At 43.8% G+C, this 25,621-nt stretch overlaps 1 protein-coding gene across 1 annotated transcript; it reads right to left on the bottom strand.

Moving 5' to 3' along the window:
• Positions 1-2,425: 2,425 nt before the first annotated feature.
• Positions 2,426-21,037, bottom strand: YBX1 (Y-box binding protein 1). The gene is made up of 8 exons (XM_060758694.2): positions 20,602-21,037; positions 13,478-13,541; positions 11,351-11,384; positions 8,673-8,762; positions 8,269-8,577; positions 5,859-5,941; positions 5,405-5,759; positions 2,426-2,919 (listed from the first exon to the last, which is right to left on the bottom strand). Exons 1-7 carry the CDS (start codon positions 21,020-21,022, stop codon positions 5,438-5,440), a joined length of 1,323 nt encoding a protein of 440 aa, XP_060614677.2. The 5' UTR covers positions 21,023-21,037; the 3' UTR covers positions 2,426-2,919; positions 5,405-5,437.
• Between the last annotated feature and the right edge of the window lie 4,584 nt (positions 21,038-25,621).

The following is a 25,621-nucleotide window of genomic DNA, read 5'->3' as shown; positions in this document are numbered from 1 at the left end:
CCTGACGTTTTGCCCGCATCTATGGAAGGTATCCTCAGAGGTTGCAAGGTCTGTTGGAAACTAGGCAAAACTTTTATTCTTATACCCCGCCACCATCTCTGCAAGGGAAGGCTTCCATAACATTTTCTGTTTCAGCTCCACCACAGACATCCCAGTGTTCCTGACTCTCCATTGGGGTGGAATTTGCATGACCCCCGCCCTTTAAACCTTTCCTATGATGAGGAAAGAGAGGAATTGATCAGCAAACAGAGAGGAATTGATCGGCAAACAGAGAGGAATTGATCAGCAACTCAACATAATTGAAGAGGGCTGGGGAAATTGCCCTGGGAATTGTAGTTCACCCTTATCCAGAGAGCATTGAACCCGGCCGACAAATGCCCCTTTCAAATACGCCGGTTTGCCAAGCTAATATAATAGAGTATAAATATATAGAAAAATAAGTATTAAATACAAGAATAAATAAAAATCAGTTAAATATAATCATTAAACAATAATAAGGGAATATAAATATTATAAAAATAATTAAATAGAATTTAAAAATGATTAGAATAAAATGATTAAAATAAGTATTAAATATGTAGAATAAAATAATAAAACTAAGTGTTAAATATAATTAAAATATATTTAAGTACCATATATATATAGGAAAAACAAATAAAATTAAAATAAATTATTATATATTTAAGTACCATATATATAGAGAGTACTTAAATATATAATAAAATAATTAACATAAATAAAATAATTAAAATAAAATATACAAAGTATATACTATAAAAGCTAAAAATACATACTAAAATAAGTATTAAATATGTAATGATATAATAACATAATAAAGTGTTAAATATAATTAAAATATATTTAAGTACCATATATATATATATATAGTAAAAACAAAATTAAAATAAAATATTATATACTGAAGTACCATATAGACCCACAAGGTATGCACAACACTCATCAAAATTCCAAACAACATTTCAACAAACTCACAATTACAAAAACCAACTGAGAATGTGCAGTGCCCAGGGGAGGAAGTACACACGCAATGCACTCTGGGAACTGTAGTTCTAGAACGCGGCCTACCCGCTGACGCTGAAGCCCCGGCCTGGGAGTTGGAGCTCAGCCGGCTGTGCTCGCTGGGGGCCAGGATGCTGCACGGCCTGCAGAGGCTGCCCGGGAGGCCCCCCCTGTGCGCCTTCCTGGCCCGGCCGGGACCGAGGACAGCCCATCGGCCACCCCAACGCCCGGCCCAGGCCGCCCCTGCACACTGCCGTCTGGCTCCGCCATCGGTGAGGAAGGGGAAGGAGGGAAGGAAGCGGGAGAGGGAAGGAAGGACGGAAATGAGGGGAAGGGGTGTAAATAGCAAGGAAGGAAGGAAAGAAAGAAGAAAAGTGGGAAGGGAAGGTGTAGGTAGGAAGGAAGGAAGGAAGGAAGAAGTTGAGAAGGTATATGAAAGAAGAAAGGAAGAGAAGGAGGATGGGAAAGAAGGGAGAAAGGAAGGAAGGAAGAAGAAAGGAGGGAAGGGATGGTGTATGAAGGAAGTAAGGAAGGAGAAGTTGAGAAGGTATATGAAAGAAGAAAGGAAGGAAAGAAAGAAGAAAGGGAGAGAAGGAGGATGGGAAAGAACAGAAAGGAAGGGAGGGAGGGAAGGTGTATGAAGGAAGGAAGGAGAAGTTGAGAAGGTATATGAAAGAAGAAAGGAAGAAAGAAGAAAGGGAGATAAGGAGGATGGGAAAGAAGGGAGAAAGGAAGGAAGGAGGAAAGGAAAGAAAGATAGAAAAAAAGAAGAAGGGGAAGGGAAGGTGTCAAAAGGAAGGAAGGGGAATTTGGGAAGGGGAAGAGAGGAAAAACAAAGGAAGAAGAGAAAGGGAGAGAAGAAAAGAAAGAAAGAAAAGGAAGTCTGGAAGGAAGGAAGGAAAGAGATAGAGAGGGAAGAAAGGAGAGAAAGAGGAAGGAAAATAAAAAGGGAGGAGGAAGGAAAGAGGAAGAGAAGAAGGAAAGAAAAAAGGGAAGGGAGGAAAGACGGAGCAAAGGAAGAAGAGAAAGAAGGAGAGAAATAAAGAGAAGGAAGGATGGGAGCAAAAAGCTAAGGAAGGAAGTAAACAGGTAGAGAAGGAAGAAAGGAAAGAAGAAAAGGAAATGAAGGAAGGAGAGAAAGAGGGAGAGAAGGTTGGCCACAGCAACGCATGGCCGGTAAAGCTAGTATTATATATTTAAGTACTATATATATAGTACTTAAATATATAATAAAATCATTACCATAAACAAAATAAAATAATTAAAATATTATGCAAAATATATACTATAAAAAGTAAATATATATATATTTAAATAAGAAGTATAATACACATAAAATAATGAAATACTAAAAATGAAAACACAAAGAAATAAAACCAGAAGAAGGGCAAGTACACCACGCCAGGCAATTCTTAAGACCTTTATTAAGAGATGCTTGCAGTTTGACTTGAAAAAATCAGGTTGTACGTTTCATACAAATTAAAAATGAGGTTTCTTAAAAATTCCCAACTTTTCTGACCAGATATATATATATATGAAACAATTTAAAAACCTTGAAAGGTGTGTATTGAGAAAAAACAGGCCTTTGAGTTTTTCTTGTGTATCCATTAAAAAACATGTCGTGGCGGCTCCACCAAAGGGAGCGGCCGCGGCCGGAGATACGAAAAATAATAATAATAATAATAAAAATCCCATGCTGCATAGATAGAGACAATGCAGAGAGTTCGAGTTTTCAATCTGGTCAACAGCAAAAAGCAAGCACTTAAGGTCTTCTTCCGTTCCAATCGCCTCCCGTTCGTTTATTTCTTATTATTGCTGGAATTTTCCTCTTTTTGTTTTATTTGTCGGATTCGCTTCTGATAAAAAAAGCCGGATTTCTCGCTTCTTTGATGACTAAAACTGGAAAGAAGGAAAAAGCAAAGTGAGCATTCCCCATTGGAAACTACCATACGTGCAATTCACAGTTGACCACGATGGGAATATATATTTATACACACACACACACATATATATATACTTAAAACGCCTCCAAGTGTGTATATAGACATACTTAGAGCCAGAGAACAGTCCAACCAAGTATCAGGTTGCTGTGGAGATACTTCGATATATCGAAGTAATATTTATTATCTATATAAATAAAAATATAACGTTCGTTTGTGGGATTAACATAACTCAAAAACTACTGGACGAATTGACACAAAATTTTGACACAATACACGCAACGGTCCAATGAGTGTTTATCACCCCTAAAAAAACCAAAAAAAAAAAAAAAACCCACACACACACACAAACCAGCAGAATGAACTTAAAACCCCCCAAAATACACCATATATACATAAACACATACATATACATACACACATTAATCGACACAAATATACACATGCACACAAATATAACATACAACACACACATATACACATTAATAGACACAAATGTACACACATATACACATGCACACAAATACACATATACATACACACAAATATGCAAATAGACAAGCACACACATATACACAATATACATACACATATAAACAAATATACACTCATATCTGCACACACATATATACATCCACATATATGTACACGCAAACACACATATACACAGATATATCCACATATATACAGACTGGGCCACAGCAACATGTGGCAGGGGACGGCTAGTAACAATATTAAATATGTTCTGAATCATTGCCTTGAGCCTTATAAGCTGCTAATATGTATGTTGGATGGCCATCTGTCGGGAGGGATCAGATGGTGTTTTCACTGGGCGAGAGACTGAGGCTGGACTGGATGGCCTTTAGGGACCCTTTCCAACTTGGGAGTCTAAAGGGAAAGCCTAAAGGGTTGCTAGGAATTGTGGAAGTCCAAAATGCCTGGAGGGAGGGGCCAACGTTTGCCTGAAGCCTAGAGGGAGTTCCAAAGGGAGTCTAGAGGTAAAGGTTTCCCCTTGACGTTAAGTCTAGTCGTGTCTGACTCTGGGGTTGGTGCTCATCTCCTTTTCTAAGCCAAAGAGCTGGCGTTGTCCACAGACACCTCCAAGGTCATGTTTTTGAACTGCTAGGCTGGCAGAAGCTGGGGCTGACAGTGGGAGCTCACCCTGCTTCCCGAACTCAAACCACCAACCTTTTGGTCAGCAAGTTCAGCAGCTCAACGGTTTAACCCGCCGCGCCACCGGGGGAGAGGGCGGTTGGGGGAGTCTATTAGGGGGGCCCTAAAGAGGGATCTAAAGGGGTTGAAAGGGCCTAATGAGTGGCCTGAAGAGTCTAAAGCTCTGAGACCAGAGTGAAGAGAGAGGGGCCCAGGAAGACAGTTCCATCGTGTCTCTTGTGTTGTGCTAATATATTGTATATGCATATATTTATAATATTATAATGTAATACAATATAATACTACTACTACTAATATGATATTATAATTATATATTTTATATTAACCAGAGTGAAGAGAGAGGGGCCCAGAAAGACAGTTCCATCTTGTCTCCTGTGTTATTATGCTAATAATATAATATATTGTATATAAATATATTTGTAATATTTTAATATAATACAATACCACTAATAATAATATATTATAATTAAATTTTTATATTAACTAGAGGGAAGAGAGAGGGGCCCAGGAAGACAGTTCCATCTTGTCCCCTGTGTTATGCTAATAATATATATTGTATATAAATATATTTATAATATTTTAGTGTAATACAATACCACTAATAATAATATGATATTATAATTATGTATTTTATATTAACCAGAGTGAAGAGAGAGGGGCCCAGGAAGACAGTTCCATCTTGTCTCCTGTGTTATTATGCTAATAATATAATATATTGTATTTATATTTTAATGTAATACAATACCACTAATAATAATATGATATTATTATTATATATTTTATATTAACCAGAGGGAAGAGAGAGGGGCCCAGGAAGACAGCTCCATCTTGTCTCCTGTGTTATGCTAATAATATAATATATTGTATATAAATGTATTTATAATATTTTAATGTAATAGAATACCACTAATAATAATATGATATTATAATTAAATATTTTATATTAACCAGAGGGAAGAGAGAGGGGCCCAGGAAGATAGCTACATCTTGTCTCCAGTGTTATGCTCAAACCACCAACCAGTGTTATGCTGATAATACAGTACTACTAATAATAATAATTATATATTTTATTTTATATATAATATAATGGTATAGTACAATATAGTAATATATATTAAGGATATGATACTATGCTAATAATACAATATATTGTATGTTTATATATCTTGTAAGCTGCTCTGAGTGCCCTTCGGGGTGAGAAGGACGGCATAGAAATGGTCTTGAACTCCCCCAATGCCTAAAGGGAGGGGTGGGGGGGGGGCGGTGCTCACCCGGCATCTGTGTGGGGCTGTTCTGGACCCCTGCTACTCGGCGCCCCCGCCCTGCTGCTCGGCCTCGGGAGCGGAGCTGCTCTCCCCGCTGCCGGCCCCTCCTCCTCCGCCTCCTCCTCCTCCGGACGCCGCTCCGGCCCCTCCGGGCTCCCCTCCGCCGCCTCCTCCGCCGGCCTTGGCCTCCTTCCCGCCTTCCTGGGGCCGGGGGTTATCAGGGCGTCTGCGCCGGTAGTTGAAGTTGCGGCGGTAGCGGCGCTGCGGGGTCTGCTGGCCCGGCCCGGCCTCCTCCCCCTGGTTCTCCTTGTCCTCCTCGTTGGTGCCTTCCTCGCGGGGCTGGCGCTGGCGTGGGGGGCCCCTGCGGAAGGGGAGACAAGGAAAGGGGGGCGGGCTTTCAAGAGGAGCCCCTCCAGAGGAAGAGGCCCATCTTGCATAAAGGGGGGGGAGGGGGTCTCACCTGCGGTAGCGCGGCCGGTAGCCCCGGTACATGTTCTGCCGGACGGGGCGGCCCTGCTCTCCGGACCCCTGGCTGTCGGCTCCCTGGAAGGAAAAGGCCAAGGCCGTGCTAGGAATACAGTCTTTGAGGAAGCCGGTATATATATATAACCCACTGAAAGGGATCTGGGAGTCTTAGTGGACCATGAACGTGAGACAAGAGGGCGATGCTGCAGCAAAAAAGGCCAATGCAGTTCTAGGGACACACTATCATCTTTCTCACCATTCTATCTATCTATCTATCTATCTATGGCTGGATGACCTCTGAGGCCCTCTTTCAACTTGAGGATTGTATGACAGACCCATCACCTCTATCTCTATGTACTATCTATCTATCTATCCATCCATCCGTCTATCCATCCATCTTTCCAGCTATCTGTCTTTCTATCTATCTCTCTCTTTCCATCTATCCATCTATCTTTCCATCCATCCATCCATCCATCCATCTATCTATCCACCCATCTATCTATCTGTCTATCTATCCATCCATCTCTTTCCATCTGTCTGTCTATCTATCTCTCTCTTTCCATCCATCCCTCTATCTCTCCATCTAGCCTTCCATCCATCCCTATCTATCTATCTACCTACCTACCTACCCACCCAGCCAGCCATCCTTCCATCCCTCCCTCTATCCGTCCGTCCGTCCATCCATCCATCCATGTATCTATCTACCTACCTACCTATCCATCTCTCTCTCTCTGTTCTATGCATTCTATCTATCTATGGCTGTCAGGAGGAAGCTGGGCTGGATGCCCTTTGGTGGACCCCTTCCAATAGGATTCTATGATAGATCCATCACCTCTCTCTCTCTCCGTTCTATCTATTTCTCTACAGCTGTCAGGAGGGGGCTGGTCTGGATGCCTTCTGGGGTCCTCTTCCAGCTCAAGGACTGTACGACAGACCCATCACCTCAATCTCCCTCTCTCCATTCTATCTATGTATCTATCTATCCTTCACAGGCGGGGGCTGGGCTGGATGCCCTCTGGGGTCCCCTCCCAACTAAAGGGTGATATGCTAGCCCAATCACCTCCCCCCCTCTCTATCCATTTTATCTATGGCTGTCAATAGAAGGGTGGGGCTGGGTGCCTTCTGGGGCTCCCTTCCAACTTGGGGATTGTATGACAGACCCATAATAATAATAATAATAATAATAATAATAATAATAATAATAGTAGTAATAATAATAATAATTATTATTATTATTATTATTTGTGTGGTCTGTGTGGGAATGTGTCTCAATAATAATAATAATAATAATAATAATAATTTGTGTGGTCTGTGTGGGAATGTGTCTCAATAATAATAATAATAACAATCATAATAATATTTTGTGGGGCCTGTGTGGGAATGCGCCTCAATAATAATAATAATAATAATAATAATAATTTGTGTGGTCTGTGTGGGAATGTGTCTCAATAATAGTAATAATAACAATAATAATATTTTGTGGGGCCTGTGTGGGAATGCGCCTCAATAATAATAATAATAATAATAATAATAACAATAATAATAATATTTTGTGTGGTTTGTGTGGGAATGTGCCTCAATAACAACAGAACTTGATTTATATCCCACCCTATCTCCCAAGAACTCAGGCCGGATTCCAACATACAGCAGAAAGCATTCAATAATGCCAACATCATAACCCCACATATAAAAACATTTACAACCCAACAGACTAAAGTAAAACATAAACAAAAATATATATAATGACATAAAATCTGAACTTTAAAACAATTCACATTGAATCCACTATCTCTCTCATCTATCTATGAGAGGGGCTGGTCTGGATGCCCTCTGGGGTCCCCTTCCATCTCTAGGATTCAATGACAGACCCACCCCCTCTCTCCCTTCTATCTTGAGCTGGTCTGGATGCCCTCTGGGGTCTGTTAAGAATATGTATGTGCATTGTAGTTTTCAAAGTTAGTTTTTTATGTGCTTAGAAATGTGATGCTTTGTAATGCAATGTGCCAGAGATGTAATTCCTGTGTGGAAAGGGTTAACTGTATCATGAAGGAGGAGTCGTAAATCTCAGTGCGGAAAGTGTTGTACGCTGTGTTGTGTCATAAGTCGTCATCACGTCACTATGGAATGTAAGGAGGTGCCTGATTCTAGATTACAAAGAAAAGCCGAGCCATGTAGCCACTCTATATGTTTCTTGTTCTGCTTAGTTTCTAGTCTAAATACTATTTTAGTTTTGTGTTAAATAAGTTTTGAGTTTTTAAACAAGAAGATGTGTTTCAGTGTCTTGTGTGTGTTGAGATCGTCGCCATGCCATTGACAGGAATGGCATCTCTGGGATACTATGACAGACCCATCCCCTCTCTCGGGCTGGTCTGGGTGCCCTCGGCCCTCCCCTGCCCCTGGCTCACCTCGGGGATCTCCCCCTGCCCGGCGGCCCCTCCGCTGGAGTATTGGGGCCGGCGCCCGTAGGGCCTGCGCATGTAGTAGGGGGGGTATCTCCTGCGGCGGAAGGGCCGGCGCTGCTGGGCCTGCCCTTCGGGAAGACTCTCGGGCCCCTCGCTCTTCTCGCCGCTCTCGCTGCCCTGGTAGCCCTGCTGGTAGTTGCGGGGGGGCCCCCGGCGCCGCGGGTACCGCCGGTACTGGTTGCGGTCCGCCGCGTACTTGCTGCCTTGCACCGGGACGCCCCCCGGGCCTGTCACGTTGGCCGCCTCCGCCCCCTAAAGCCGGAGAAGGAGAAAGGAAGACACTGTGAGACCCCGCCCTCGCCACAACCCGGGACCCCCATCGTAAACAAGGCCGCCCCCCGACTCACCTTCTCTCCTTCAACCACATCAAACTCCACAGTCTCGCCATCCCCAACGCTGCGGAGGTACTTCCGGGGGTTGTTCTTCTTGATAGCGGTCTGCCAAGGAAGCAGGCTTCATTATTATTATTTATTATTACCACTAGTCCTACTATTTTACGATTTGGATTGGAGACTCGGGTTCTAGCATCATCACAGAAGAGAGTTGAGATTATTATTATTATTATTATTATTATTATTATTATTTCAGATTAAGATCCAGTAATAGTCTGAGGAGGAGCAGTTGAGATAATAATAATAATAATAATAATAATTCAGATTAAGATCCAGTAATAGCAGTCTGAGGAGGAGCAGTTGAGATATAATAATAGTAATAATAATAATAATAGATTATTTCAGATTTAGATTCAGTTATAGCAGTCTGAAGAGGAACAGTTGAAATATAATAATAATAATAATAATAATAATAATAATAATTATTATTATTATTATTTCATAGTAAGATCCAGTAATAGCAGTCTGAGGGGGAACAGTTGAGATAATAATAATAATAATAATAATAATAATAATAATAATAATTCAGATTAAGATCCAGTAATAGCAATCTGAGGGGGAACAGTTGAGATATAATAATAATAGTAGTAATAATTTCAGATTAAGATCCAGTAATAACAGTCTGAGGAGGAACAGTTAAGATATAATAATAATAATAATAATAATAGATTATTTCAGATTAAAATCCAGTAATAGCAGTCGGAGGAAGAACTTTGAGTCCCCTTTGGGTGAGATAAAGCGAGGTGTAAATATCAATAATAAATTGGGATTTAATAATAGCATAATAAAATTATTATTATTACAACTAATAGTTTTAATTATTACAACTATTATTATAGTTATTATTATATTCTCAGCCTATTAACTCGGATGGAGACTCGGGTTATAACAGGCTGAGATTTAATCATCATCATCATAGAATAATAAATTATTTCAAATTTAAATTCAGTTGTAGCACTCTGCAGAGGAAAAGTTGAGATATAAGGATAGTAGTAGTAGTAATAATAATAATAATAAAAATACATTATTTCAGATTTAGACTCAGGTTTAGACTCTGAAGAGCAACAAGAGAATTTATAATAATCAGAGTCCCATGAAAAATAGCTGTTTCATGGGACTATCACTCATCTGGTTGCATAGAGAAGGGGCCTTACATAATAATAATAACAATAGGATTAAAATAAATAATTATAAATGCATTCTTTCAGAGTTTGACTTGATTTATTTATTTTGTGTCAAAAGCATTGTGTTACATAAATAAGTTTAAAACTTGGTGATAACAGTCTGAGGAGGAGGAACACTTTCCTGGGACTCTCTCCTATCTGGTTGCATAGAGAAGGGGCTTTACACAATAATAATAGCAATAATAACAATTATTATTAATAATAATAGTAATAATGCATTATTTCAGATTTTGGCTTGGTGATAACAGTCCGAGGAGGAGGAACACTTTCCTGGGACCCTCTCTTATCTGCTTGCATAAAGAAGGGGCTTTGTATAATAATAACAGCAATAATTAATAGTATTATTATTAATAATAAATGCATTATTTCAGGTTTTGACATGGTGATAGTCTGAGGAGGAGCAGTTTCATGGGGCTATCACTCATCTGGTTGCATAGGGGTCCTTACATAATAATAATATTAATAATAATAGCAAATGCTTGGTGATTTATTTATTTCGTGTCAAAAGCACTGCTTAATAAATAACTTTAAAATATAATAAAGACTTCGTGATAACTGTCGGAGGAGGAGGAACACTTTCGTGGGACTCTCTCCCATCTGGTTGCATAGAGAAGGGGCTTTACATAATAATAATAGCAATTATTATTATTATTATTAATAATAAATGCACTATTTCAGATTTTGACTTGGTGATAACAGTCTGAGGAGGAGGAGGAACACTTTCCTGGGACTATCACTCATCTGGTTGCATAGAGAAGGGGCCTTACATAATAATAATAATAATAATAGGATTAAAATAAATAATTATTATAAATGCATTCTTTCAGAGTTCGACTTGATTTATTTATTTTGTGTCAAAAGCATTGTGTTACATAAATAAGTTTAAAAATTGATAAAGACTTGGTGATAACAATCTGAGGAGGAGGAACAATTTCCTGGGACTCTCTCCCATCTGGTTGCATAGAGAAGGGGCTTTAAATAATAATAATAATAGCAAATAATAATAATAATAGTAGCATTATTTCAGATTTTGACTTGGTGACAACAGTCTGAGGAGGAGGAACACTTTCCTAGGACTCTCTCCCATCTGGTTGCATAGAGGAGAGGCCTTACAAAATAATAATAATAATAATAATAATAATAATAATAATAAAAAAAAAGCAATTATTATTATTATTAATAATAATTGCATTATTTCAGATTTTGGCTTGGTGATAACAGTCTGAGGAGGAGGAACACTTTTCTGGGACTCTCTCTCATCTGGTTGCAAAGAGAGGGGGCTTTACATAATAATAATAATAATAATAATAATAATAATAATAATAATAATAGCAATAATAATAGCAATTAATAATAATAATTGCATTATTTCAGATTTTGAATTGGTGACAACAGTCTGAGGAGTATTTCATGGGGCTCTCATCTGGTTGCCCAGAGAAGGGGCCTTACCTGGTGGACAAACACATCTTCCTTGGTGTCATTCCTGCAAAACAAGGGGAGAAGACAATGATACAACCGAGGGGCATTCCCCAGCGAGCACGGAAGGCAAGTCCCAGGACTTTCTTGTGCTGCTAAAAATACAGAGGGAGGCCTGGGAGTGTCAGATTTCCTTTCCTGCAAGCGTGGGGCGGGATTTGAGCGGAAAGGGAGCCACGAGGCGGCCTTGGATCCCCCTCTTTCCCGCAGATAATGCAGCCAGAAGGAAGCCAAACTGATGCAGAGCTCTTGGTGTAGTCCCGAGCAAAGTCTCTCTTAAGTCCCCTTAAAATAAGGGGATTTGAGGTTCATGGGGTCTCAAACAACCAACTTTGCCATTGTCACCAGTTTTTACAATATAATTATTACAATACAATGGTACAGTAGAATATAGTAATATATAATACTGATATTTTGCTATGCTAATAATATACTATATTGTACGTATATATGTCTTGTAAGCCACTGAGTCCCCTTCAGGGTGAGAAGAGCGGCATGTAAGTTTCGTGTGTGTGTGTGTGTGTGTGTGTGTATATATATATATATATATATATATATTATAATAAATATAATAATAATAACAACAATAACAATAATAATCTATATAAATAAAAATTTAATGTTCGTTTGTGGGATTAACAGAACTCAAAAACCACTGGACGAATTGACACCAAATTTGGACACAAAACACCTAACAGTCCAATGAGTGTCCATCACCCATAAACACACACACACATGCACACACAAAAAACCCCAGCAGAACAGACTTAAAAACCCAAATAATATACCACATATACATATACACATACACTCATATACATATGCACATACACACACTCGTATATATATGCACAAACACACACAAATACACACATACATATATATATTGTCGAAGGCTTTCATGGCCGGAATCACTGGGTTGTTGTAGGTTTTTTTCGGGCTATATGGCCATGGTCCAGAGGCATTCTCTCCTGATGCAGGCGAAACGTCAGGAGAGAATGCCTCTGGACCATGGCCATATAGCCCGAAAAAACATACATATATATATACACACACACATATATATACACAAACACATAAACATACACACAGACATATATACATATACACATGCTCATATGCATGTACATATACATAGTTGTAGTTTTTGGGATTTATAGTTCAGCTACAAAGAAAGAGCATTCTGAACCCCACCAACGATGGAACTGGACCAATCTTGGCACACAGTTCTCCTATGACCAACAGAAAATACTGGAAGGGTTTGGTGAGCATTGACCTTTGGTTTTGGAGTTGTAGTTCACCTACATCCAGAGAACACTGTGGACTCAAACAATGATGGATCTGGACCACTCTACACGAATACTCAGTATGCCCAAATGTGAACACTGGTGGAGTTTGGGGGAAATAGAATCTTGACATTTGGGAGTTGTAGTTGTTGTGATTTGTAGTTCACCTACAATCACAGAGCATTCTGAACCCCACCAACCATAGAATTGGGCCAAACCTCCCACACAGAACCCCCATGACCACGGGCCACAGCAACGCATGGCAGGGGACGGCTAGTCTATCTAATAAAATAATAGCAATTATAAATACAAATAGTCCTCGTCATAATAACAGGTAAAGGTGAAGGTTGTCCCCTGACGTTGATTTGAGGGAGTTGTAGTTCACCTACATCCAGAGAGCATTGTGAGCCCAGACACCAATGAATCGGGACCAAACTTGGCATGCAGACCTGATATGCCAAAAGTTGATGATTGGAGGGGTTTGGGGGCAAACTGAACTTCCTTTCTGGGAGTTGTAGTTTACCCACAACCAGAGAAACTGTGACCTCCATCAATGATGGACCTGGACCAAAGTTTGCACACAGAACCCCCATGAGTAACTCAACCTGCTGGTGGGGTTTGAGGGGACTGACGCCATAGTGGGAGTTGTAGTTTACCCTGCAGGCAGAGAGCACACTGAACCCCACCAATGCTATATTTAGAGCAAACCTGCCCAATACAACAAACTAAGTATTGATGGGGGTTTCTTGGGGTTAACCTGGCATGGTGGGAGTTGTAGTTCACCCACAACCTTAAAAAAAGATGTCCTCCTCACCTGTTGATGAAGCCATAGCCATTCCTTACGTTGAACCATTTCACTGTCCCCAAAACCTTCGTTGCTGCAAAAGAGAGGGAAAAGGGGAGTCAAGACATAGCAGGGCCTCCTCTTTCGTCCCCTGAGATCCTCGAAAGAAGGGCAAACCTTATCCTTACGGAGAGAAGCACATTACGTGGGCAGAGAGGCCCCCCGGGACCCCCTCCTGCCAGAGATCTGGATGCATTATTTAAGGGCCACTGAAATATTAAATACGTAGTATTCAAGCGTAATGTCACTGACCTACATGCCGTAATCTCGGGGAAATGAAGAGAGGAGAGAAGAGCATGTGGCAGCTTTCTGATTGGTTGCCACTGTGGTATTATTTGCATATGGTCTCTGATCGGCCAGCCTCAACATTCCAACATTCTGAGGTGGCAGAGAGGAGTAAAGTAAGGGTCTGAGGCTGTGGCACCTACCTGATCGGTTGCCACTGCGGTACAATTTGCATATGGTCTCTGATTGGCCAGCCTCAGCATTCCGAGGTGGCAGAGAGGGGTAAAGTAAGGGTCTGAGGCTGTGGCAGCTTTCTGATTGGTTGCCACTGCGGTACAATTTGCATATGGTCTCTGACCTCAACATTCTAACATTCTGAGGTGGCAGAGAGAGGAGAGATAAGGGTCTGAGGGACGGACCTGGACCTCACTTGGCACACATAACCCCCATGACCCCCTTTACGTCCTGGTGAGGTTTGGGGGAGGACAGACTACGGATGATGGTATTTGTAGTACTTTCAAAACCTTTGGTTCCCACAGACCACTTTGGCCCACAACAAAGACTGATAAAGACCAAACTTGGCACAGAGCCCCCATGACCCACTCTACATCCTGGTGCAGTTTGGAGGGGGATGGACCATGGATGATGGGACTTGTAGTACCTAAACACACTTGCTGAGACCGCTGAGACCCTCATCCAATGACTAATCAAGACCAAACTTGGCACACAGAGCCCCTATGACCCACTCTACATCCTGCTGCATTTTGGAGGGCGGACCATGGATGATGGGACTTGTAGTACCTAAGCACACTTGCTGAGACCGCTGCGACCCTCATCCAATGACTGAACAAGACCAAACTTGGCACACAGAGCCCCCATGACCCACTCTACATCCTGGTGCAGTTTGGAGGGTGGACCATGAATGATGGGACTTGCAGTACTTAAACTCACTTCCTGAGACCACTGCGACCCTCATCAAATGACTGATCAAGACCAAACTTGGCACACAATGCCTTTTTTAAATAACCCGGGCACCGCCGGGTCCCCAAGCTAATATATCCCCTTCTCTTTCTCTCTTAGGCCAAGTCTAGTCTCTTGGCAGTGGGTTCGTAGGTGGATGTAGCCCTATTCTCGACCTGCATGTTCTCTCACAGTAAGGACATTGGTTTCCAGGTGGAAGGCGGTCACGGTCAGGGTTGGCTTGACATGCCTTCCTCTTGGTACGTTTATCCCTCAATCCGTGCCTCTTCGGATTCCGCAGCACTGCTGGTCACAGCTGACCTCCAGTTAGAGCGCTCAAGGGCTTCCCAGTTCTCAGTGCCACAGTGTTTGAGGTTGGCTTTAAGCCCATTTATTTCAGATATTTGTACCCCACCCTTCTCAACCCCCCCCCCCCGAGGGGGAAGTCTTTCAATCTCTTTTCCTGTCCACCAATACTAAGTTTCCTGTTCTTGAGTTGGGAGTAGAGTAATTGCTTTGGGAGACTGTGACCTTTGGGCATTCCAACGTGGCTTTCGGTCCAGGTTTTTTCGGGGGCAGCGTTGATGAAATCGTTCCAAGAGTTGAGCGTGCCTTCCGTAGGCAGTCCACGTTTCCCAGGTGTATATGTGCATAAGCTTTGGATGACATAGGGAAGGGTTCGCACCCCTGTGTCTCTGTCCCTGTTTAGAAGATTTCTCCTAACTTTGCTATGATAATTGGATTATTGAGTTGGGAGCAGAGTAATTGTTTGGGGTGACGGTGATCTTTGGGCATTCCAACAACGTGGTCTTCAGTCCAGTGGAGTTGAGGGCATAGGAGCATCGCTTCAATGCTGGTGGTCTTTGCTTCTTCCAGCACGCTAAAAAGAAAGCTTGTCTTTCCAAGAGATTTGCAGGATTTTTTGGAGGCGACGCTGATAGGAATCGTACCAGGAGTTGAGCGCGACTTCTGTAGACAGTCCACGTTTCACAGGTGTATATATGCATAAGCTTTGGATGGCATAGGGAAAGATTTACACCCCTGTGGTGTTTGTTTTGCTGTCTCTGTCCCTGTTCAGAAGATTTCTCCTAACTTCTGTTGCTATGATTATTGGATTCTTGAGTTGGGAGTAGAGTACTTGCTTTGGGAGATGGTGATCTTGGGGCATTTGGACATTGTGGCAAATCCAGCAGAGTTGATGGCATAGGAGTATCGCTTCAATGCTGGCGGTCTTTGCTTCTTCCAGTACGCTGACATTTGTCTGCCTGTCTTTCCAAGAGATTTGCAGGATTTTTCAAAGGCAACACTGATGGGAATCGTTCCAGGAGTTGAGTGTAACTTCTGTAGACAGTCCACGTTTCGCAGGTGTATATAAGCTTTGGATGGCATAGGGAAGGGTTCACACTCCTGTGGTGTTTGTGTTGCTGTCTGTGTTCCTGTTCAGAATATTTCTCCTAACTCCTGTCCCTGTGATAATTTGGATTATGAAAAATGTGGTTTGTTGTGGAAACAAGGATTAGGGATAAAGCTTCAGTGGAGGGACCGCACACTGTTGTCTCAGCCCCATTCTTAACTAGGAGCTGTTTGTAAGTTGGATGTTTGTAACTCAGAGACATCCTGTGTATATATATATATATATATATATATATATATACACACACACACACACACACACACACATATAAACAAATAATATCATACTAATACACAATATAATACGTGATTCCTCTCACTTCCTGTTGTCTTAGCCCTGTTAACTAATGTGCGTATTTGTAACATGTTATAGTATTTCTAAGAAAACAGAGGGAAAGGAAAGAAGTGATTTGGGCCCGAGGGAAAAAGGATGGAGGGAGGAAAGAGGAAAAGAAGGGAATGGAAAGGAAGGGAAGAAGGTGTAAGAGGGAAATAGAGAAAAAAAGAGCCACAATGGATGGGGGAAAGGGAAGGAATGATAGAAAAAGGAGGAAAGAAGTGTGTGGAAAGTAAAGGGGAAGGGAGAATAATAATAGTATTTCTCATTAGCTTCTCCTCATGGCCCAAGAAAGGATAGAAGGAAAAGGAAGGGAAAGAAAGGGAGGGAGAAGTTTTTTATATGTTATGCAAATCAGGATTGTTTTTAATACTAATGATATTTAATACTGTTTTAATATTTGTATATTTTAAATTGTATTGTAATGATTTTAATGTTAGTCACTTCAAGTACTTTTGGAAAGAAAGAGTGGGATATAAATAAGAAAAAGGAGGGAAAGAAGGGAGAAAATAATGAAAAAAGGGAAATGAAAAAAGGAAAAAAAGAGGAAAGGGGGAAAAGGGAAAGTGAAGAATGCAGGAAAGAAGTGTGTGGAAGGTGTATGAGGGGGAGAAAGGAAAGGAAAAGAAAGGGGGAAGTCTCAGGGGAAAGATGGCAATAAAGAAGGGAAAAGAAGAAGGAAGAAAGAGTCAGAGAGGGAAGGAAAGAAAGGGTTAAGAAAGGGAGGGAGAAGTGAAAAAGAAAGGAAGAAAAAGGAGGGAAGAGAAAAGAAGAAAGAGAAGGAGATGTAAGAGGGAAATGTAGAAAGGAAAGAGGGGAAAGAAAGAAAGGAAGGAAAAAGAAAGGAAGAGAAAGGAAAAGGGAGAAAATGTAAGAGGGAAATGGAGAAAGGAAAGAAAGGGGGGGAAAAGTGAAAGGAAAAGAAGAGAAGAGAGGAAAGAAAGCCACACAGAGGGAAGAGAAGGCAAGAAGTATGTGCAAATGTATCAGAAGAGAGAAAGGAAGGAAGGAAAAGGAAGAAAGGAAAAGGAAAGAAAATGGGAGAACTATGAGCGAAGGAAGGCAAGAAAGAGAAAAGAGGAAGAGAAAGGAAAAAGGAGAGGTGTAAGAGGGAAACACAGAAAGGGAGAGAATTCAAAGGAAAAAAAGAATGATGCAGAAGGAAAGAGCCATAAAAAGAGGGAAAGGGATGGAAGGAAGGAAGCATGTGCAAAGTGTATGAGAAGAGAAAAAGGAAGGAGAAAAAGAAGGGAAAGAAAAGAAAAAGAGGGAGAAGGAAGGAAGTCAACAAGAAAAAGGAGGGAAGGGAAAAGAAAGAGAGGAGGTGGTTGAGTGAAATGGAAAAAGGAAAGAAAGGGAGGGAGACGTGAAGGAGGAAGAAAAAGGAAGGAAGCAAGAGAAAGGGGTGAAAGTATGAGGGGAAGGAAGGGGTGAAAAGAAAATGTTTAATGCTGTTTTAATGCTTGTGTATTTGACATACTGAAAGAAGGAAAGAAAAAGAAGAGAAAGAATGGCGGGAGGAGTAAGAAAAAGGAAAGAAAGGGGGAAAGTCTGAGGGAAGGAAGGCAAGGAAGAAGAGAAAGGAAAGAAGGGACCAAGGCGGAAGAGAGGAAAAAGAAGGGAAGAGAAAGGAAGAAAGAACAAAGAAGGAGAAAGGAAAGAAAGAGCCACAGAATAAAGCCAAACCCAGGCCAGAAGACATAGATGGAGGCCAGGAAACTATACAAAGTTTGGCCCTAAGGAAGAGAAAGAAAAGTAGGGAGAAGTGAGGAAGGAAGAGAAAACGTAATCATGTGCCACGGAGAAAAGCTAAACCCAGGCCAGCGGATATAGAGATATCTCTGTATAAATAAATAGATACAGAGAGAGGGCAGGAAACTGTTCAAATCCAAAGGTTGGCACAGCTGTGAGGCCTAGTAGTAGTAGCCATGCCCAGCTTCGAGATAAGGGAGGGAAGAAAGAAAGGAAAAAGAGGGAAGAGAAAGGAAAGAAAGGGGGGAAAGTCTGAGGAAAGTAAGGAAGAAGAGAGGAAGGCGGAAGAGGGAAATGGAGAAAGGAAAGAATGAGAGGGAGAAGTGAGGAAGGAAAAGAAAGGAAAGGAGGAAAAGTCTGAGGGGAGAAATGAAAGAAGGAAAGAAAAAAAGAAAGTGAGGGAGGAGTGAGGAAGGAAGAAAGAAAAAGGAGGGAAGAGAAAGGAAAGAAAGGGGAAAAGTCTGAGGAAAGGAAGGAAGAGAGGTAGGTGGAAGAGGGAAATGGAGAAAGGAAAGAATGAGAGGGAGAAGGGAGGAAAGAAAAGAAAGGAGGAAAGGAAGGAAGAAGAGAGGAAGGTGGAAGAGGGAAATGGAGAAAGGAAAGAATGAGAGGGAAAAGGAAGAGAAAGGAAAGGGGGAAAGTCTGAGGGGAGAAATGAAAGAAGGAAAGAAAAAGAGAAAGGGAGGGAGGAGTGAGGAAAGAAGGAAAGAAAAATGAGGGTAGAGAAAGGAAAGAAAGGGGAAAAGTCTGAGGAAAGGAAGGAAGAGAGGTAGGTGGAAGAGGGAAATGGAGAAAGGAAAGAATGAGAGGGAGAAGTGAGGAAGGAAAAGAAAGGAAAGGAGGAAAAGTCTGAGGGGAGAAATGAAAGAAGGAAAGAAAAAAAGAAAGTGAGGGAGGAGTGAGGAAGGAAGAAAGAAAAAGGAGGGAAGAGAAAGGAAAGAAAGGGGAAAAGTCTGAGGAAAGGAAGGAAGAGAGGTAGGTGGAAGAGGGAAATGGAGAAAGGAAAGAATGAGAGGGAGAAGGGGGAAGGAAAAGAAACGAAAGGAGGAAGTCTGAGGGGAGAAATGAAAGAAGGAAAGAAAAAGAGGAAGGGAGGGAGAAGGGAAGGAAGAAAAAGAAGGGAAGAAAGTCTGGGGAAAGGAAGGAAGAAGGAAGAGAGGTAGGCGGAAGAGGGAAATGGAGAAAGGAAAGAAAGAGAGAGAAGTGAGGAAGGAAAAGAAAGGAGGAAAGTCTGAGGGGAAAAGGAGGGAAGAGAAAGGAAAGAAAGGGGAAAAGTCTGGGGAAAGGAAGGAAGAAGAGAGGAAGGTGGAAGAGGGAAATGGAGAAAGGAAAGAATGGGAGGGAGAAGTGTGGAAGGAAAAGAAAGGAAAGGGGGAAAGTCTGAGGGGAGAAAGAAAAAGAGAAGGAAAGGGGGGAGGGAGGGAGGAAGGAAGAAAAAGGAGGGAAGAGAAAGGAAAAAAAAGGGGGGAAGTCTGGGGAAAGGAAGAAAGAAGAGGGGAAGGTGGAAGAGGGAAATGGAGAAAGGCAAGAATGAGAGGGAGAAGGGAGGAAGGAAAAGAAAGGAAAGGAGGAAGTCTGAAGGGAAAAGGAGGAAAGAGAAAGGAAAGAAAGGGTAAAAGTCTGGGGAAAGGAAGGAAGAAGCAAGAGAGAAATGGAGAAAGGAAAGAATGAGAGGGAAAAGGAAGAGAAAGGAAAGGAGGAAAGGTCTGAGGGGAGAAATGAAAGAAGGAAAGAAAAAGAGAAAGGGAGGGAGAAGGGAAGGAAGAAAAAGGAGGGAAGAGAAAGGGAAGAAAGGGGGGAAAGTCTGGGGAAAGGAAGGAAGAAGAGAGAAATGGAGAAAGGAAAGGATGAGAGGGAAAAGGAAGAGAAATGAAAAGGGGGAAAAGTCTGAGGGGAGAAATGAAAGAGGGAAAGAAAAAGAAAAGACAGGGAGTGAGGAAGGAAGGAAGAAAAAAGAGAGAAGAGAAAGGAAAGGGGGAAAGTCTGAGGAAAAGAAGGGAAAATAAGGGAGGAAAGGAAGAGCCAGAGAGAGAGAGAGAGGCCAAAGGCTGGCTCGAGATGTGAGGCCTAGCAGTAGGCCCGAAGCCTTTCTTCTGCCCAGATCCCGCGCACGCGCACATGGAGGCACACGCACACAAAGGCTGCGCGCGCACCGGCGGCTCCCCCCTCCCGAGACCCCGCCCTCCCCCACCTGGGCCACGCCTCCTTGCTTTGGCGCACGCGCGCTGGAGGCGAAGGGAAAACGAGGCGAGGCCGCCCCCTCCTCCTCCTCCTCCAACGGCTGCTGCACGCGCTCAGGGGCAGCCAGCCAATCAGAGGCGCGGGGGGCGCAGAGAGGAGCCAATGGGAGCCCGGGAAGGGGCAGGGCAGGCCGGAGGGGAAGGGGCGCGCCTGCGCAGTGCCTCACCGATGACCTTCTTGTCCCCGCCGGCAGGGGGCGCTGCGGAGCCGTGGTGGTGGTTGCTGCCATTGCCATTCCCGCCATTGCCGCCGCCATTGCCATTGTTGTTGCCGCCGCCTCCTCCGCTGGGCTTGGCTTCGGGAGAAGCGGGGGCGGCGGGCTCGGGCGGCGCGGCGGGCGGAGAGGAAGACGAGGAGGCGTTGGAGGGCGGCGGGGGCGGCGCCTGGGTCTCGGCCTCGCTGCTCATGGCGGCACGGCTCGCCCGCTTCTCCTTCGGATGGTGACTCGAGGGGCGGGCGGGCGGGTCTCTGCTCCCTGGCTCCGGGCTCGCTCTCCGCTCCCGATCCCGATCGAACTGGCCCACAATGGCGGCGCGCGAGGGCTTAGCCACCCCGCACGCCCCGCCCCCGCCTCCCCCTCGCCCCATTGGCCCGCCCCGCTGCCGCTCAAGCCGCCCGCCCTTCCCATTCGCCCGCTCCTCGCCCTTCCCCGCCCCCTTTCGGGGGCTCCCCCGCTCTGATTGGCTCCACGACCCTCCGTGGCTGCAGGGACTTTGATTGGTCGCTTTGCCATGCCGATCAAAAGGTTCCCCCGCTCTGATTGGCTCCACGCGTCCCTTGGCCCCGCCTAACAAAAAATCCCCGCTCGGCTATGGGCTTTTCTCGCGTAGTGACTCTTATTGGTCGGGGCTTAATGCCAATCAAAGCGGTCCGCTACTCTGATTGGCTCCACACGTTCCTTGGCCCCGCCTAACCAAATTTCCCGCTCGGCTATGGGCTTGTGACTCTTATTGGTCGACATATAATGCCAATCAAAGCGTCTCGCTACTCTGATTGGCTCTACACTTTGCTTGGTCCCGCCTAACAAAATTCCCCGCTCGGCTATGGGCTTGTGACTTATTGGTCGACACGTAATGCCAATCAAAGCGTTCCGCTATCCTCATTGGCTCTACACGTTGCTTGGCCCCGCCTAACAAAAATCCCCCCTCGGCTATGGGCTTTACTCCCGCAGTGACTCCTATTGGTCGGGGTTTAATGCCAATCAAAGCGGTCCGCTACTCTGATTGGCTGTACACGTTCATTGGACCCGCCTACCAAAAAATCCCCGCTCACTCGCGCACTGACTCTTATTGGCCGGCACGTAGTGCCAATCAAAGCGGTCCGCTGCTCGGATTAGCTCCACACGTCCCTTGGCCCCGCCTAACAAAAAATTCCCGCCCGGCTATGGGCTTGACTCGCGCAGTGACTCTTATTGGTCGGCACGTAATGCCAATCAAAGCGGCCCGCCACTCCGATTGGCTTCACGACGTTTCTTAGTCCCGCCTACCAAAAAAATCCCTCGGCCATGGGCTGTCCTCTTGCGGTGGCTCTTATTGGTTGGCATGCAATGTCAATCTAAGCGGTCTGCCGCTCTGATTGGCTCCAAGGGTTTCATTAGCCCCGCCTGTCAAAATCCTCGCTTGGCCATGGGCTGTTCTCCCGCGGCCACGCAATGCCAATCAAAGCAGTCCGCAACTCTGATTGGCTCCACGTCCCTTCTTGGACCCACCCGCCCATGCGCTGCCCTCCCGCGGTGACTCCTATTGGCCGTCGTTTTATGCCAATCAAAGGGGTCCCGCACTTCGATTGGCTTTGCCTGATAGGACCCACCTATACCAATTCCCCGCCTTGATTGGCTTTAGGTCGCTCCTTGGACCCGCCCATGCAAACACCCGCTCGACTATTGGCCGGCACGTGAAGCCAATCAGGGCACCCGCCACCCCGATTGGCTCGACGTTGCCCCTTGATCCCGCCCATCAAATCCCTAATTCGGCCACTCGATTGGCTGCCACCCATTGCCAGTCAGCCAATCCCTCCTCTCCCTGTGCTCTGGCCTTGGCTGCCCTCCCGCGGGTGATTCCATTGGGCGGCACTCAATGCCAATCAAGAGGTCCCACTGTCCCGATTGGCTCTTCCTCTCTCCTTGGCCCCGCCCGTCGAAAGCTCCGCCTGGAACCTCGCAGCTGATTGGGCGAGAGCTCCAACGAAGCCACGCCTGCGGAAGTTGGATTGCCACTGCTTCTCTGCGGGGAGCACGTGGCCACAGGCGGCCTTCCAAGCCATGCTTCCCTTGGCTCAGCCTCTCAAGGCCAGAGATGGGGAAACCAAGAATAATATAGAATAATCATAGAATAATAATATATAATAATAATCATAGAATAATGTATAATGAGAATATATAATAACATAATAATCTGTAACGAAAATATAATAAAACAATGAGAAAATATTGTATATAATATAATAACCTATAATTTTATATATTAACATATTTAATATATTAATATTTATAATATATAATATAATCTATAATAATGAATATAGCATAGTTACCTCCTGGGCCATCCAGTCCAACCCCATTCTGCCAAGAAGCAGGAATATTGCATTCAAATCACCCCTGACAGATGGCCATCCAGCCTCTGCTTAAAAGCTTCCAAAGGAGGAGCCTCCACCACACTCCGGGGCAGAGAGTTCCACTGCTGAACGGCTCTCACAGTCAGGAATTTCTTCCTCGTGTTCAGGTGGAATCGCCTCTCTTGTAGTTTGAAGCCATTGTTCCCTTGCGTCCTAGTCTCCAAGGAAGCAGAAAACAAGCTTGCTCCCTCCTCCCTGTGGCTTCCTCTCACATATTTTACATGGCTATCCTATCCCCTCTCAGCCTTCTCTTCCTCAGGCTAAACTCCTTAAGCCGCTCCTCATAGGGCTTGTTCTCCAGACCTTTGATCATTTTAGTCGCCCTCCTCTGGACACATTCCAGCTTGTCAATATCTCTCTTGAATTGTGGTGCCCAGAATTGGACACAATATTCCAGGTGTGGTCTAACCAAAGCGGAATAGAGCATGGGGAGCATGACTTCCCTAGATCTAGACAGTATATAATCTATTATAATGTAGTATAATTATAAAATGATCTATAAATACAATATATAAATTAAAATATAATGTAATATAATATATAATCTCTAATGAGTATAGTATAAAATAATAAAATAATTTATAATAATATTAATATATATACGTATTTATAATATAAATATAATATATTTGCAATATATAATGTAGTCTAGAATAATGAATATAGTATAATTATAAAGTAATGTATAATTATAATAACATAATATAAGCTATAATATCCATTGGCATAAACATGGGTTGAATACACTAACAGGGAATGGCACGGAGCAGCCAGGAAAAGGAGCCTTTAAAATCCCTCCCCTTTACTATCTATCTGTATTGGGAAGGCTTTCGTGGCCGGAATCATTGGGTTCTCGTAGGTTTTTCGGTCTGTCTGGCCATGTTCCAGAAGCATTCTCTCCAGGCGTTTCACCCACATCTATGGCAGACACCTGCCTCATAGGAAACCTGCTACCAAACAGGAGCTTCTTTGTTGAGTTCCAGGACCAGAGAAGCAGATGGCGGAAACAGAAGAACGGCCTGCCTCAGGGGAGCGTGCTTGCTCCATCCATGTTCAACATCTACACAAATGACCAGCCACTGCCAGAAGGGACAGAGAGTTTCATCTATGCTGATGATCGTGCCATCACCGCTCAAGCAGGGAGCTTTGAGATGGTTGAACAGAAGCTCTCTGAAGCTCTAGGTGCTCTTACTGCCTATTACAGGGAAAACCAGCTGATCCCTAATCCATCTAAAACACAGACATGTGCCTTTCATCTCAAGAACAGAGAAGCATCCTGAGCTCTGAAGATCACCTGGGAAGGAATCCCACTGGAGCATTGCAGCACACCCAAATACCTGGGAGTCACTCTGGACCGTGCTCTGACCTACAAGAAGCACTGCCTGAACATCAAGCAAAAAGTGGGTACTAGAAACAATATCATACAAAAGCTGACTGGCACAGCCTGGGGATCACAACCAGACACAGTGAAGACATCTGACCTTGCTGCTGAGTTACTCTGCTGCTGAGTATGCATGCCCAGTGTGGAAAACATCTCACCATACTAAAACAGTGGATGTGACTCTTAATGAGACATGCCACATTATCACAGGGTGTCTGCGCCCTACACCACTGGAGAAATTACACTGTTTAGCCGGTATTGCACCACCTGACTGACATCCGCCGGGAAGTGGCAGCCAATAGTGAAAGGACCAAGGCAGAGACATCTCCAGCTCATCCCTTGTTTGGGTATCAGCCAGCACGTCAACGACTTAAATCTAGACATAGTTTTATAAGATCTACAGAGACACTCGCTGGAACACCTCAGCAAGCAAGAGTCCAAAAGTGGCAGGCTCAAACCCAGCACCTCAACCAATGGCTGATACCAGATGAGAGACTCCCCCCTGGGCACACAGAAGACTGGGCGACTTGGAAGGCGCTGAACAGACTGCGCTCGGGCACCACGAGATGCAGAGCCAACCTTCAGAAATGGGGCTACAAAGTAGAATCCTCGGCATGTGAGTGCGGAGAAGAGCCAACCACTGACCACCTGCTGCAATGCACCCTGAGCCCCGCCACATGCACAATGGAGGACTTCCTTGCAGCAACACCAGAGGCACTCCAAGTGGCCAGATAGTGGTCAAAGGACATTTAGCCAGTTACCAAACTCACAAGTTGTGTATTTTTCTGTTTGTTTGCTTTGTTCTGTTAGAAATGTAATATAATGGACTGGCTGCTCTGACACGACAAATAAACCCCAGAGGTTGTGAGGTCTGTTCGAAACTAGGAAAATGGGGTTTATATACCTATGGAATGATGTCCAGGGTGAGAGAAAGAACTCCTGTCTGTTGGGGGTAGGTGAGAATGTAGCAATTGGCAAACGTGATTAACATTTAATGACCTAGCAGTTTCAAGGTCTGGCTTCTTACTGCCTGGGGGGAATCCTTCGTTAGGAGGTGTTAGCTGTCCCTGATTGTTTCTTGTCTGGAATTCCCCTGTTTTTGAGTGTTGTTCTTTATCTACTGTTATGATTGTATGTTATTTATTCCGGCTTCCTGCCTGTCTCTGCGTATTCCAAAGGGAGAGGCAGGGAA

Source organism: Anolis sagrei, chromosome 13, assembly GCF_037176765.1.
Source record: "Anolis sagrei isolate rAnoSag1 chromosome 13, rAnoSag1.mat, whole genome shotgun sequence".
NCBI classification, from domain to species: domain Eukaryota; kingdom Metazoa; phylum Chordata; class Lepidosauria; order Squamata; family Dactyloidae; genus Anolis; species Anolis sagrei.
The sequence above is the reverse complement of the archived record's forward strand: the minus strand, read 5'-3'. Positions and strand labels throughout refer to the sequence as shown.

Excerpts from the sequence above, each read along its gene's own strand:
- YBX1 (XM_060758694.2), bottom strand. The coding sequence starts at position 21,022 with ATGGGGCGAGGGGGAGGCGGGGGCGGGGCGTGCGGGGTGGCTAAGCCC. Across the intron at positions 11,385-13,477 it reads GGCTATGGCTTCATCAACAG|GAATGACACCAAGGAAGATG; the intron begins GTGAGGAGGACA and ends CTTGTTTTGCAG. Across the intron at positions 8,578-8,672 it reads ATGTGGTTGAAGGAGAGAAG|GGGGCGGAGGCGGCCAACGT; the intron begins GTGAGTCGGGGG and ends CTCCGGCTTTAG.